Source organism: Coturnix japonica, chromosome 2 (genome assembly GCF_001577835.2).
Source record: "Coturnix japonica isolate 7356 chromosome 2, Coturnix japonica 2.1, whole genome shotgun sequence".
Taxonomy (NCBI): Eukaryota; Metazoa; Chordata; class Aves; order Galliformes; family Phasianidae; genus Coturnix; species Coturnix japonica.
Window position 1 is genome coordinate 36,766,589 of NC_029517.1, and position 14,755 is coordinate 36,781,343.

Here is a 14,755-nt window from a genome sequence, read left to right on the forward strand (position 1 = left end):
AACTGAAATTAGAATGTGCAAACAATAGATCTATTTAATCTCAAGATGGTGGAAGGTTTGGCTGACACAGGGGGAATCTCACACAGGGGAGCTGAGACTGTTTAGTCTACAGAAGAGAAAGCTCTGAGGGATCTTACTAAGTGCAAGAAACATGAAGGAGAATGCAAAGAGAACAGAGCCAGTCTCTGTTCAGTGACAGAGAGGATAAGAAGCAACGAGTACAAACTGGAACAACAGAGGTTCAAGGTGAACCTAAGTAAGCATTTTTTTACTGTGAAAGCAACCAAACACTGCCCGGAGAGGTTGTGGAGTCTTCTCAAAAGCCACCTGGTTGTGGTCCTGGCTACCCAGTTCTAGAAGGCCCTGCTTGAGCATATGTTGGACCAAATGGCCTTCAGAGGTCCCTTCCTATCTCAGCCTTCTTGTGATTGTGTGATTGTTAATAACTTTTTCTTAAAATCCACTTAATTCAGTACTATGCCTTATTTTATCCTTCTTCAAGAATAATAATATTTTAGATTATCCCAATATGTAAATATGCACACAATCATAACCGTGCATATGTAAGAGCATGTACATACATTTATAATCAAAAAGCGCATGTGAACAACTTCATAAGTATTGCAGTACTGCATTATAAAATATGCAGTTATTCATTACTATAGCAAAAATGAACAAAAATGCAATATTCTGTGTGGCAGCATGACTCAAAAATTGCTTATTTTTATTATGTCACGATGAAATAATAAGAGATACAAGTAAGGAAGATGTGTTGGACTGCTCTAATGTAAAAACATGCTAGAAACTCATACAATCATACATTATTTCCACCATTCTATCTGTAAAATATTGATAATTCTTCACTAACTTACCTATCATTCAATATGAAACAAGTGTTAACTAGTAGCACACCTTGAGCCTAAATTCCTTTATAATAAAAATAGTTTTATGTTTTCTTTTTAACCATCAGAGAGTTGACTTAGTGTTCAGATAAGCTGTTTCTGCATACTAGCCTAAGAACCAACTAACAGTAACAAAAAAAGTTACATTATTTTTGTTATGTTCACAAAAAAATCATTACTTTTCTACCTTGGTCATTCATAATTGCATACACCTTTCTAATGCTCCAGTTTTATCCTACCATAATGAAGATGACAATTATCTCCACATTAGGAGCACTTAGATGTCTTACATTTCTCTCACATAACTCTTCATGAAGAGTTCTTCATGAAGAGTTCTTCATGCAGATGGAAAGCGTGGTTTTCTGAGGTGTTTCACCAACTGCCTACTTACTTTGTTTGAACTATGCCAACTTTCACTTCCTACACAAACAAATCCACTTTTCTGGTAAAGAATCAGAATTCCCCCTTTTACCATCTATAATCATCAATACTTTTAATAATGAATGAAAAACACCCATTGCTTCAGGTATGAAGAATTATCTATTTCAAAGTGATATAAATTAAACAGCACTGTCTTTGTTCATACAGAAAAGCAAAGTCTGTGCAGTGCTTAAGCACCCTTTTGTCAAACAAATCTGCATGGCCTTTGCTTCTCTAACCTTTCAGTTTGAACAAAAGGTTCTTTAGATGTCTCCTATATGTAAAGCAGGTTTTATTGTGTGTGAAGGTTTCAACAGTGCTGTGGTTTGAAATTGGTTGCTTCTTTTCTGTATCTGAAGTGAAAACTAGAATAACCCAGGTTTTAGTGAGGCAGTATGCAAAATTAAGGCACTGCACAAGCCAAACCTGTAAGAAGGGATTACATCCACACCAAACATACACAGCTATAGTAGGTTATTTCCTTGGGTCCTGAGAGAACAGTCTTGTTAGCTAACTATTCCTAGAGACACAGCTTTAAATACAGTACTTAATTCAGGCTTAAGTGACTATACTGCTCCTAGCACCTGAGCTAGATACACAGCCTTACACACTGCAATGAAATGATATCTTGTACTAATCTCCCTGAAGGATTTGGTCCTTTGCTTTCAACCCATTAGTTGCATGATTTTACTTCCACACCATATTTTTCTCCTCTTTGTCCATCTACCCAAGCTTGTGTACTGTCACACAGAGAAATGACCCAACCCTCCATTATCCTTAAAAGAACTTCCTTCTTTGGGGAAGAGGAAATCCTTGCTCAGCCTGCATGCAACTTATGGAGCTGCAGCAGAATCTCTCCGCACAGCTTCAATTGCTTTTGTATGCTGAGCACTAGGGATCAATAGACCTTAGTCCTCAGCGGGCCTTGAACATGCAGAGCTCAACATTCAGACTCTGACAAAAGTCACCTTGCACTCTTGTCTAGTAAACACTATAGCTCCAAAGTCATTTGTTTTTTTTTTCTTAGTTCTCATAACTGAAGAGTAGTTTTAGAAACTATTTAACAGTGTTCCTAAAGTAGAAATGCTTTGCTGCCAGAAATGTTTTTATTGCTGGATGGAATGTAAATATCATCAGTTCCAGATATAAACTGATATCACAAGTCTAGGAAGTGACTGAAGGATAAAAAAGACATAATCGGCTTTCCAAAGGACGGAAATTGGATGGATAAAATGAATCTTTTACTGATGTTCATTCCTGCCTATATACCTCAATCTGATCTAAAAATGAAAAAAAAGAGAATAATGAAGGATTTCTCCACAAGTAAGACTACTTACTGGAGCCTACTGCTACAATCCACTCTTGAAAAGCCAGTCTGGAAGAAAGGCAGTGCAGAAAGCTAGAACATAAATTTCTACAACTGCCATATGATGATACAATAAAACATCACTTAGGACTTTTGTAGATAGCATGGTGTGGAAACCGTTCACATCTTTGCCTTATTTCATTACCTCTGCTGTAGGTTACAATGTTCATACAAATATGCCTCCTTTCTATTTCCTACACACACACACCTAAAATGTCAGCCATCACCATGAAAAGCAAGTTTGAGAATAGGTCAACAGAGTCACAAACCTTTGCATTCAGGCTGAAAGTTATGCAGGTGTAAAATTCTACCAAGGTGGAATATATACTGCAGTGCTGCTAGCACCCAGGTCTAACGTGAGATGGGCATTGTCAATGTTAAAAGGGTCAACCCCTAATTCTATTGGTAAGAGACTTTAAGAGTCAATCTGACCCTTTAGTCAAGTCCCACTACTTCAGTACTCACTGAGTGAGTAAAGAATTATATATAATAAGAATAAATATAACAGAAAGAAAAGCCATAAACTCCAGTTATGTGTTGATCAGTGGTAAGAAACCAAAGTATTCTATTTTTTGTTAACATTTTTCTTTTAGAAGCATGTTATTTTTCTGTTCTTACAACCCAAATCTATGAAGAATACACTTAAAACAAGGTCATGCTAAATCTCTTCTTTAATTAACAGCTTAAAATAGTTTCTACTGCTGAATTAAATAAAACTGCAGAAATATGTATTAAAAGGGAAGTGTGCAAATCCCTCATTAACAAGGTAGTAAAACAATGCTATAATTTCCCTCTACTACTCCAGACCATTGTACCGCTCCTACTCATTTATCAGAGCTCAGATCTCTCTGCTTAACAATAACAGTAATTTATATGCAGCTAAACTACAAAGATTTTATTCATCTACTACTGCATATCATGTACGATTAGTTGCAATATAGGAAATGTTGTTGCTTTAACATGTGACTGGTTATTTTATTATTGAATTTCTGAGTACCATTTTCTCCTGAGAAATGGTCATATTACTACATAAGTCCTTCTTATTACTGTATTACTCATTTTGTGGTTTCAGGACTTACTGTGCCTCTCCCTCCTGAGCTCCCCGCCTTCTGCCATGCCTCAACTGCAGTCCTGCTCTCACCTCTCCTCAGCATAAGACAGAGACACCAGCCAGTCCCATTGAATTAGGATATTCTGTAACTCTTCCCTCCAGAAGCTGGTGAAATAGAGCCTTAAATCAGCACAGAGCATGCTCAGGATACATTACTAGATTCTTCTTATTTGTGTTTATGAACTGTGGCATCTATTCTGGGATCCTAGCATCCCTCAATTGCCCCTCTGAATAATGAAGACAGACAAATCCTTCCAAAGGGCAGTTTGACATTAAGTTGCCTGAGTCATGATCTAGGACTTCCTCTTCTCCATGCTAAAGACAGAGGGAAGCTGTGACCACTTCTTCTAGTGTTTCTACCTCAAATCATAGAGGATGAATCTGGAATTTCTGTCAAGCATTAGGATTTAGCTGACAAACTGAGATTCTTCAGATAAACCCTTTGTAAGGCCAACATGTTCTCTGAAAGGATGATCCATCCCCTGGAAGATGTTTCCTTTTAGATCTGACAAAGTTATCTCTTCAACTTGTAGCGTTTTGTTTAAATTCACAACTGAGTTAGCAAAAAGAACATGGCACCATCCCTTAGCAATCCTCATGCTTTTAAAAACAAAACAAAAAAACAACATTCTTTTTCTTTCTTTTCTTCTCCAAACACATTTCTGTATGATGATATTAGTTCAATGCAACAAGAAAACACATGGGATCAGAAACAATTAGATCAATACAGAGTATTCACAAATGACTGATGAACAGCTCCAGAGCTGTCAGTCACAACAATTTAGCCAATTTAACTCCCATATAAATCTGTGTAAATCTTACCATTGATTTCCCTGTCATTTTATATGCCCCTCCTAAGAAACTCATGTCAAACAACCTAGAAGCCAGAGTCAGTAACATACTTGTTACCATAAAAATTACTAATGTGAGCAGAATTCCTAGCGAAAGGTCTCTAATACTACTCAGTAAACACACTATAAAATATTACTCAAGTGTATGCAAGGCATTTAAGCAACTAAGCAATAATATTTTGTATACAAATACACTTGCAGTGATATTTTGGGAACCTTTTTTGTGCATCAACTTGGGCTCTCTGCATTTAATACTGTGGTTATAACCTGTGCAATTCACCTCTAGATGTTACAAAATAGATAGAGAAAACTTTATTAATACAGTTCATTGAAGCTCTTGTTTTCCCTTCCCATTCAAACCTATTACCATAGTAAACACATATTTTGAATACATAGAGAATACTGAATTGGGTTCTTGATTAGCGTTTGATTTATACCACAAAGACCACAAGATTCAGAGGTTGCCAAGGCAACACCACTTCAACCCCTTTATATTTCTGCTTTGATATGAAGTCTCTCATTACATAAATGTATCACAACACCAGCCAGCATGACAGGCTATTTTACAAATATGTCTTCAGTTAGCAGGCATCTATATTCTTCTGTTAAGTGGGGGAAAGGTAGGAACAAGGCTGCCCTTTACTAAGTGGGAGAGAGAAGCAGCAAAAATGACATTCCAAGCAATATGGGCTTTATTATGAAAGTGTATCCTCAGCTTTTTAATATTGCCAATAAAGTTTGCATTATTTGTCCAAAAATCCACAAGAGGATAGAAAGAAAACCAAACCAACCAAACAAACAAACAAAAAAACCCAAATGAATAGAGTCCAAAACTACGACACTTGAATTTTGAATAACTGAAACTAAATAGAGTGCACAAAACCTTCACTGAACCACTGGAAATCTGATATTCCAGCACACATTGTTTAGAACTACAGCCTAGGCAAAATCTAATGAAAAATAAGAAATGGAACAGAAATATACTGAAGTTTTTTATACCACAGCTTTGAGGACTTTGGTATTTAGCAAAAAGTACCACCATTCTTCTTTACTGTGCAGTACCCATTACACAGCAGCCTACCTACAGTTCATGTTCCAGAGCCACTTAACACAGCCAGGCTCCATAGAAAAGGGCTCTTTTAAAGACAGTTAATTCAGGTTCTCCATCTTAGTTCTCCAGATCACATAGAGCAAACTGCCAGCTGATCTAGAACATATAAGGAATATCTGGATGGAATAATTAGTAATAGAATGGCAATAGTTCTACACATATCCCTCCAAATACTTCTTTGTGCCCCAGCAAAACCTGTGCTTCCAGGAGGCTTTTCAGAGAAAGCAGTATCAATAATCAGCTATTTCTACATCACCTGGAGACATTCCAGAATGAGCTGAATTTTTGTACCTTTGAATTTTTAAACAGACTGTTGCAAGTAAGAATAAGCATAGATGTCAATTGTTATGGATAAAATATGAATATTTGAATGGCACAGGCTTAAAACTTTGATTTCTCTCCTCACTTCCACTTCTGGCTTATAATTTCCAATCATGCTTACATCACTGTGCATAAGTGACACATTGATTGTGATTATCAAATCTTGCAGATTCATAAAAGGGAGAGGAGAAAAAGCACCACTAGGGGGCACATCCAACTTTAGCAAAGTGACTGCAAGGCTGGCGCCTTCATTCCATGAATTATGTCATTCCAGGTCAGCAGCAGAGGCTCCAAGTTTGCAAAGGCAAAACAACCACACTTACAAGTATTTCTAGTTGAACTGAACAGTAGCTGCCCAGTTACACGGATTTCCATTTCTTTGGTTTCTATAAGAAGAAATGCGTCTTAGGAACAATGATATTGTATGCAACCTTGAATCACAAGAGTTATGCCATCTGTTTTATACTGAGTACTGCAAAATATTCATTGCATGTACTATCCTGGACTATGCACCTGCATCCAGTGCCTTGATGTACTGTAAAAAAGTATCAGCTTCCCCACACACCTAACTCCAGCTGCAATTCTAAGAGATGCAAATGCTGCAAGACCATAGCTGTACCCAGAATTCCCTATCTACTGATTAACAGGGTGATATACCATTTGTTCTGGTCTTCACACTATGTTGTTTCTCATTCTCTTTGGCGAAGTGATGACTCACAACCAGCTAGTGGCTGTATCAGGTCTTCCAGAATACCCTTTTCCATCACCTTCCATTTTAAATGATAGAGATTCTGAAAACAGCAAGTTATGCACCTACAGTCCACCCAAGATCCCAACACTTAAGAGACAGAAAAAGAAAAAAAGAAAAAAATGAGAAAAAAAAAACCTAGAAATAAAAAAAGAAACTTCAGATAGACGGTTTATGTAGGACAGCTAGAAGACTGACATCAGAATCAAGTATCACGCTGTGATGCAGTCCACCCTGACATTTCCACATACAGTGGGCTGTGAAAGCTGGAGAAGAGTCAGCACAGCTGAAAACCTTCAGGGTTATTTTGCATAGGACTATGCAAATTCTTCATGAATCTGAGGACTCCAGATCAGGGCTACTGGCTTATCAATTTTCACCAGCACTAAAATATACATAGCTAACCTTAGAAGACATCATTTTATTTTTAAAAATACTGCTGAACAAGCGGTTGAATAAAATCAATCACTTGCTCAAGGGATTTTTAAGAGACGAGTTTCCCTAATTATTGTCAGATATGCAGGTCAACAAAAAAGAAAGATTAATTTCTGAATGAATGGAATAACTGTGCTGTTTAAACATCACTTGGAAAGATAGATTGTAAACTAAAGCATCCCAGTGCTCAGGTTTGTGAAATAATAGGAAAATGCAGGATGCATTCACAGTCAAGGAACTGTATGCATCCCCATCTGCCTGCTGATGGCATGCGGCAAAACTGTCTCCAGACCACATCTTCTCGTCACTTACACCTTGATAGAAAGGATGCGTTCCTTCTTGCCCAGCTGTGTCTTTGTACTGATTTAATGCAATACAAAGAACAGAGTATGGTGTTTACACCAGCAACCTTAGGTCACAGAACAAACTGACATTAGCAAAAAAAGTCCAGTCAGCTTTATTTTGTGTGAGACTCGGTGCTGCCATCTCACCTGCTCACTGATATGTGCTATGCCCCTTGTTATGTTGCAGTATTTTGGGTTTTTTTAGTTTTCCATCAGGGGCACTAAGAATCAAGAAAATGTCACCTTGCCAATGAAAAGCATTCTTAAGATCTGCAGTAGTGCCCAGTTCTTGGGAGAAGCTTCATACAAGTTCCCTCTCACAAAACACCTGCCAGGAATCTGCATTTCTTGGCTCAATATATCATAACTGTTCCCCACCCTGAATGGGTGCATCACTGTGCACCACAGCAGAGAACCAAGAATTCAAAAAGCCTCTCACTCCTACAGTGTATGTGCTCAAAGCCACTCATTGTGCTATATCCATTCCCTCCTCAGTCTTCACACTGGTATATATAAATCAAAGGTGGCAGTTACAGCGTTATTTCTTCTATGCCTTCCCATTTCCTCTCTTTTCAAATCCTTACTCATGCACAGATACAGAAGCTGTAATGTAGCTATGTATATGTATATATGCGCCTTTCAACCTAACAAGATTGGATGGATGGATCACAGTCTATCAATGCTTTGTGAAAACATGGTGAAAGCACACCCTGGTTATGCATGGCTTTGTAATGCAATGGTTATATATGCTTTACAAAACAACACAGAGACATTTAGGGAAGACCTCATCCCAGAAAGACCACAGCATCCAGCACATATTAAAAGCAATTACCGAGAAAGGAAAGCTGCTGAAAGAAAAGCCAACTTTATAGGATGTATGCATGTTTTGTCTGTTTATACATATCAGTGCTATAATTTTAATTTCTATTAAGAAATTCTAGAGAACAAAAAAAAAAAATGCAGAACACTTAACGAACTTATTTCCTCTCAGAGATTATTCACTGACATTTAATACTAGTGTCTATTGATTTCTTAATCACGTCTTAACAACTGATTCCCAGCTAGTTACACCTCAAAATTTCACTGCTGCCTTTTTCAAAATGTTCACAAATTTATACCCAAGACTTACCAAAAATACTCTCTAGTGACTTTTTTATCATTGTATTTTTACTTTCATTTTTGGGTTGTTTAACATCAAAAACTTACTCTGAAGCACTTCCTCACCTACATTTTCTATAGCAGTATGAGACAAGTTTCAAGGACAATGTTCAGTGTCTGAAATAGGTAATGAATACTCTGTCTAGACAGGAGATGCAGACAAGACTGTTCATCTTCTCTCAGTTCTGCCATCTGCTTTCAGCTTTGATAGTAAGCTGAATAATTGTAAATGTCTGCATTTTTTACGTTAAAAAAATACAAATTTGCTTTGTCTAAATAAGGAACAAAATTAAAAATGCTGCTAGTATCTATTTAACAATTAGATCACTATTGTACAGATGGTTAAATGCCAGGAAAAAGCCAGGAGCTATTTCACATTCTTACACAGCACATAAGAGTATCAGTATAGATAACACTGTTCATGTTATACTCACCTGGTGTAGCTTCTGCCAAAATTCAGGTCCATCCTCCATTTTTCTTAAGCTTGGTGGAACGTACCAAAAACAAACATTTGCGTACTCCGGCTAAACAAGAAAACAAGTGAATGCTTATGAAATAAAACCAATGTGGCAGGAACACATATTACAGCTCATCAACAAGTTCTGTCTTATTTGAAGCAGAGGGAAGCTTTTGAGATTACACTTTCTTTAGTCCTCCTTCTCCAGTTCATCTTTTGTTTCCCTTATTTGAAAAAAAGAAATATTTTTTATCATTATCCACTACTGCCAGAAAATGGAATTCTACTGGGACTCATTTCTTAAGACATACCTACTTAATATTGCCTTGCTAAAAAATTTCATTGGGGGAAAAAAACCAACAAAACCAGTGTAAGAGAGGCATAAAGAGCTAACATGTGGATTTCAAAACTCTGTTTCATCTTTAAAGTTACTATTTTTTCTTTTTTAGTGTTCTTTTTAAAATAGAAATTTCCTATGATGCATTTCACATAAAACACACAAACCCATTATTTTTGGCACTGCTTAGCACTTGCACACCTAGTCAGTTTTCTACTCAACCATGCCAGTTCCCTCTTAGATCATATGACATGCAGCACACTATGTAGTTTTGGAGTTAATGCTGGTCATCTCAGATCCTGCTTTTGTTTTTTTTAATAAATCTCAGGATGCTCTATTTAATACATGCCATATACTGGAAAGCTCTTGTCCGATGTCTAAGCAGGTCCTTCGAGCAAATCTCTGCTTCCCTCCTGTGCAATGTTTCATTTAAACTCAGTGGAGAGTAAACTGCAAACCTCCTGACAGGAAGAATGGATGTTCATCATACATTATAAAAGAAAGCATTTTGTTTCATGAGGTTTCCATTTTGTCTATAATTGAAAAAAGGCTCCTGGCAGACCATTCCAGAATGTGACTAAAGAATCTGACTAAATTTCAAGCTAATTTGGAACAAATTTTATTCTTTTTTCTTTTTCTTTTATTTTTTTACCTGTACAGATAACAATAGCATGAGGAGTAGATTTGTGTTCCAATCCTATCCAATACGACCACAACAACATTCAGTTAATCTTGACCTATATCATTTGCAATGCAGTATTTAACTGGGTTCTAAATCACAACCTGGATTATAAACTAACACACCCCCTTCCTCCGACACACCATCCTCATTAGTATGGTTGAATGAAAAAAAAAGAAGTTAAAAGGAATCTTGATAGATGGATCACACCATCACTTCATCCCACTGAATGCGGCTGCTCTTACAACGGAGGCAGACCCTGAATGAGAGGAGCCCACCAGCTGAGATGTTCTCTTTCATGAAAGGGCACTGGGAACTGCTCATATCATTTTCTGCCTCGCTTCAAAGAATGCATTAAATACAATTTAATCATCAAGGAGAATATTGTTGTCAGCAGGAACAGAACTGCAAACCTGCCACCTGCTGTCATTGAATGAAATAAAGCTCAGCACTTGAAGTCCCATTTCTTTCCCCAAAGTGCCTGCACTGAGTACATACAAACACAGATCCTGAAGAGGCAGTGATTTCCTCATGAACACAAGCATGAGATGACTGTTGGAGGTTTTATTCTAAAACTGTTTAAAATCAGATGGCAGGATGAAGCAGATGGCATATATTACCATATTGCCGCTGCCTATATTGCCTACTTGGTTGTCTCTGTTTCCTTTCACACATCAGATACTTCATCCCCCTCTGAAAATACTGTTCATCCTAGAAAATCCCAAGTACACTTCACTATTGCTTCTCATCTTGTCACAGTTCTCATCCAAGCAGGTAAGCAGTTATACCACAGAGGAGTTCAAGATGACATGTGCATGTGTGGTATTTCCAGGCTGCAGAGCGGTTCTCATTACAGGACTTTCTCTGTGTGCACCAGAGGATCACCTTCCCAAGATTCTTGTCTGAAGTCCAATTTCCTTTCATAAAGGGCTCATTTAACTGCCCCTCGCTGACTTTCCTCAAATTCCCACTGCTTGTGCTCCTGAAAACTTCTTTCTAACCTTTGCCCAACCTCCTTCTCATAGCCTATACCATAACGTTCTTTCCAATCTCATTCTCCATCAAGTTGTCCTGTTTCTGAACGAACTAAACAGTCTATGCTCTCATCAACATCTTTCACAGCTCCATTAGAACTAGCCTTATTGCCAGTCCCTTCAATAATGGAGAAGGGAGAGTTTTTTAATGAACATGCCATTTTAGTAAACCAATCAAGCACTGTTTCCCAGCATTCTTCGCTGCATATACAGTTTCCCAGTATGCGCTTTCAAACCAGCAGTTTTCGAAGTTAAAGGAAGAAGTTTAAGTTCTACGAGAGGTTTTAAATATATTTTATATTTCATATTAATTCTAGTCTAACCTGGAATGCTCATTGCATCAGCAAATGTAAACCAAATCCGCATCTTAACATTTGTTGTTTTCCATGGTATTCACCCAGCTGTCTTTCACATGCACACACTTCCAACAAGGCAGATGACAGGCCTTTTTCATGCCCTCTCCCCCTTTTCCATCCCAGATATTAACCTCAGTAAGCAAATAGCTGGGGATAGGCTCAAAAATGAAAACCTTTAGCCCTGCTCACTATCCTTTAAGCAAAACCACCATCAGATATTAAGCTGACAGGTACAGCAGTGATGAAAATAAACAACTTTTTCATAGTTTTTAGGAAGACGGTTGTAGAAATGGTGTTAAGGGGGAGGAAAAATGGACTTCAAAGATGAAAAGTCCATTTTAGGATCAAAATAGTCTGATTATTCTTCCAGCACACAACCTTATCTGTAAATCTGGCAGGCACTACCTTTTTATAGTCAGACTCCACTTTCACAGAAAAACGCTCCACTTATACACCCTGAGGTAATACAGGACCAGAAGCTATGATAATGGGCAGACTGGTGGTAGGGAATACAGAACATATGTGTTCAAACACATCTGTGCATCACAGCTTATTGAATTAAACACTTCAAATGTAAAGTGGCATTTGGCTAAAAAGAAGAAAGCCAAACAGTACACGAGAAGCCACAGTAATACCCTTTCAGTTCCATTTTCAATTACCTCCAAAAGAAGCTGAAATCCTTCTCTTTTCTTAATTTCTTCTACAAGATATCTGTAATTAAAAACACAAGAATTTACAACATACAACAATACAATACATAAAGGCAAGAAAAAAGGCCTTGAACACACACTTTTTTTTTTTTTACTTTTTTTTTTTTTTTACCCCTTTTCTTTCCCAAATCTCCTTGAAGAAACTGCAGTTAAACCTCATTTCTACCTGCTGTGAAAATATAGTAACTATCAGCTCCTGGAAACAAATGAAAGCTATAGTAAGCCAAGGAGCACTGAGGAGAGGCCAAATTTTGTCCTCAGGCACAGATTTTCAATGGAGCTGCATGGCACAAATTGATCCTATTTACAACAGGCTGTGAATGTTCCTGATGCAAATTTCCATTGACGTTTTCCACAAATTCCTCAGCCTCTTTCCCTCAAGTGCTGATGCTGTGCTGCTGTCTTATTCCCTACTCACTCTTACATCTCTTGCACTATGACTATTGTCACCAGGGTCCTGTAGCTTCGCCCAGAACTTTAGTTTCCATCAGTTTTAATGCTACTGTCCTTGTTCCATATTTTATATAACAATGTGCATTTCCATTCAATGAGACACTTCACAATAATTCCTGGCCATCTTTTTCTAACAAGGTACTAACATAGACTGGAAAAGGGGAAGGGGAAGGGGAGGGGAAAGGGAAAGGGAAAGAAGGGAAAAAGGAAAAAGGAAAAGGAAAAGGAAAAAGGAAAAAGGAAAAGGGAAAAAGGAAAAAGGAAAAGGAAAAAGGAAAAGGAAAAAGGAAAAGGAAAGGAAGGTAAACGGAAAGGAAAGGGGAAAGGGAAGGAAAAGGAAAAGGAAAAGGAAAAGGAAAAGGAAAAGGAAAAGGAAAAGGAAAAGGAAAAGGAAAAGGAAAAGGAAAAGGAAAAGGAAAAGGAAAAAGGAAAAAGAAGAAGGGGAAAGGGAAACGGAAAGAAGGGAAGGGAAGATGAAAGGGAAAGGGAAAGGGAAAGGGAAAGGGAAAGGGAAAGGGAAAGGGAAAGGGAAAGGGAAAGGGAAAGGGAAAGGGAAAGGAAATTTACACCCTGAAATCTGCCTTCACGAGGACACTGCCAGCACAGCTGTATTTGCAAAGACTGAGGTGCAGCAGAAACAGGTTGGCTAGGGAAAGAGTAAACAACACTCTAGATGGTACGATGTTTTCCAAACTGAGCATGGGGACTTGCCTCATTGTTTATCATTAACAAGTAGTGTGCATATGACTCATTACCTCTTAGCACATATTCCCATAAAATGACTGCTGTGACAAAGTGCCAGTTCCCAGCAGCACAGCTCTATGACTTGCACTGAACTGTGCATGGCTGAGATGTTTCTCTTCATTGTAAGAAGTCTGGGATCTGAGTCTTTTCTGCCATGACCATTCAGACCCTGCTGTTTGTTATCTGGCTGTTAATGCTCACGCTACTCTTTAGGTTGAAAGTGAGGCATACTGAAAGGCAAGCATGAGGATAGCTCATGGCTCTCATACTGGACTCTGATGGATATCACTCATCATCTCTACCTGGACACTGAGCCACTGACCACATTCTCTGGGTACAATCTTGCAACCAGTTCTCGTCCATTGAATAGTCTGCCCATCAAATCCATATCTTTCCATTTTGGAGAGAAAGATGTGGGGGATCGTGTCAAAGGCCAGACAGATCACACTGTTCACCCAATCCCCACCTTCCAATCCATCTAGTTGAGGAGTGTGTAAAGAACAGTTTCTTGTGATGACTGGGACAAAGAAGTTTAGTACTTCAGCCTACTCCTTGTCTGTTTTACCAGCCTGTAAAGAAGTCTGTATTGCTCACTAGAGGGGCAGTACACCTCAGTATGCCTTCTTGGACTTTCCTTTTCTGATTGATGTACCAGCAGAATCCTTTCTTATTCTTCTTTGCACCTCTTACCAAGTTCAGTTGCAGCTGGGCCTTGGCCTTACTGATCTCATCCCTACACAGTCTAGCAGCATCATCTCAGGATACCTGTCTCTGGTTCCACTGCCTGTGCATTTTCTTCTTGCTCTCCAGTTTGACCAGCAGGTCCCAGTTCAGCCATGTTGTCTCTTGCTTTCCTTTCCTGACATCCTGTACCTCAAGATGAAGACTCTTGTGCACTAAGGAAAACAGATCTGCTAGCTCTGCTCTACTCTATTCCCTTATCCTTGAGGACAGAGCTTTTTATTGGTTGACTCCCTGAAGACCTGGAAATTGGCTTTCCCATGGTTTAGCACTCTGATTTTACTCCTCATCCCAAATCCCTCATAAGTGTGAAGTCCACCACCTCATGATCACTACAGACCAGGCAGCCTTCAATCCTAATGCCAGCAATCAATTCACTTGCACTGGTGAGCAACAAACCCAGTACTGCATCCCTCAGTGGGGCTGTCTATTACTTGGCTCAATAATTTATCCTTGATGCATTTTAGGAGCCTTCTA

General features: G+C 38.3%; 1 protein-coding gene across 1 annotated transcript in view; it reads right to left on the reverse strand.

The window, feature by feature from the left end:
- GADL1 (glutamate decarboxylase like 1) overlaps positions 1–14,755 on the reverse strand; it is an 82,360-nt gene that overhangs the window by 24,939 nt on the left and 42,666 nt on the right. The window contains exons 13-14 of the mRNA XM_015854006.2: positions 12,290–12,341; positions 9,202–9,291 (exon numbers count right to left, since the gene is read on the reverse strand). Of these exons, the coding sequence (XP_015709492.1) occupies positions 9,202–9,291; positions 12,290–12,341 (142 nt within the window). The remainder of the gene's footprint in view (positions 1–9,201; positions 9,292–12,289; positions 12,342–14,755) is intronic.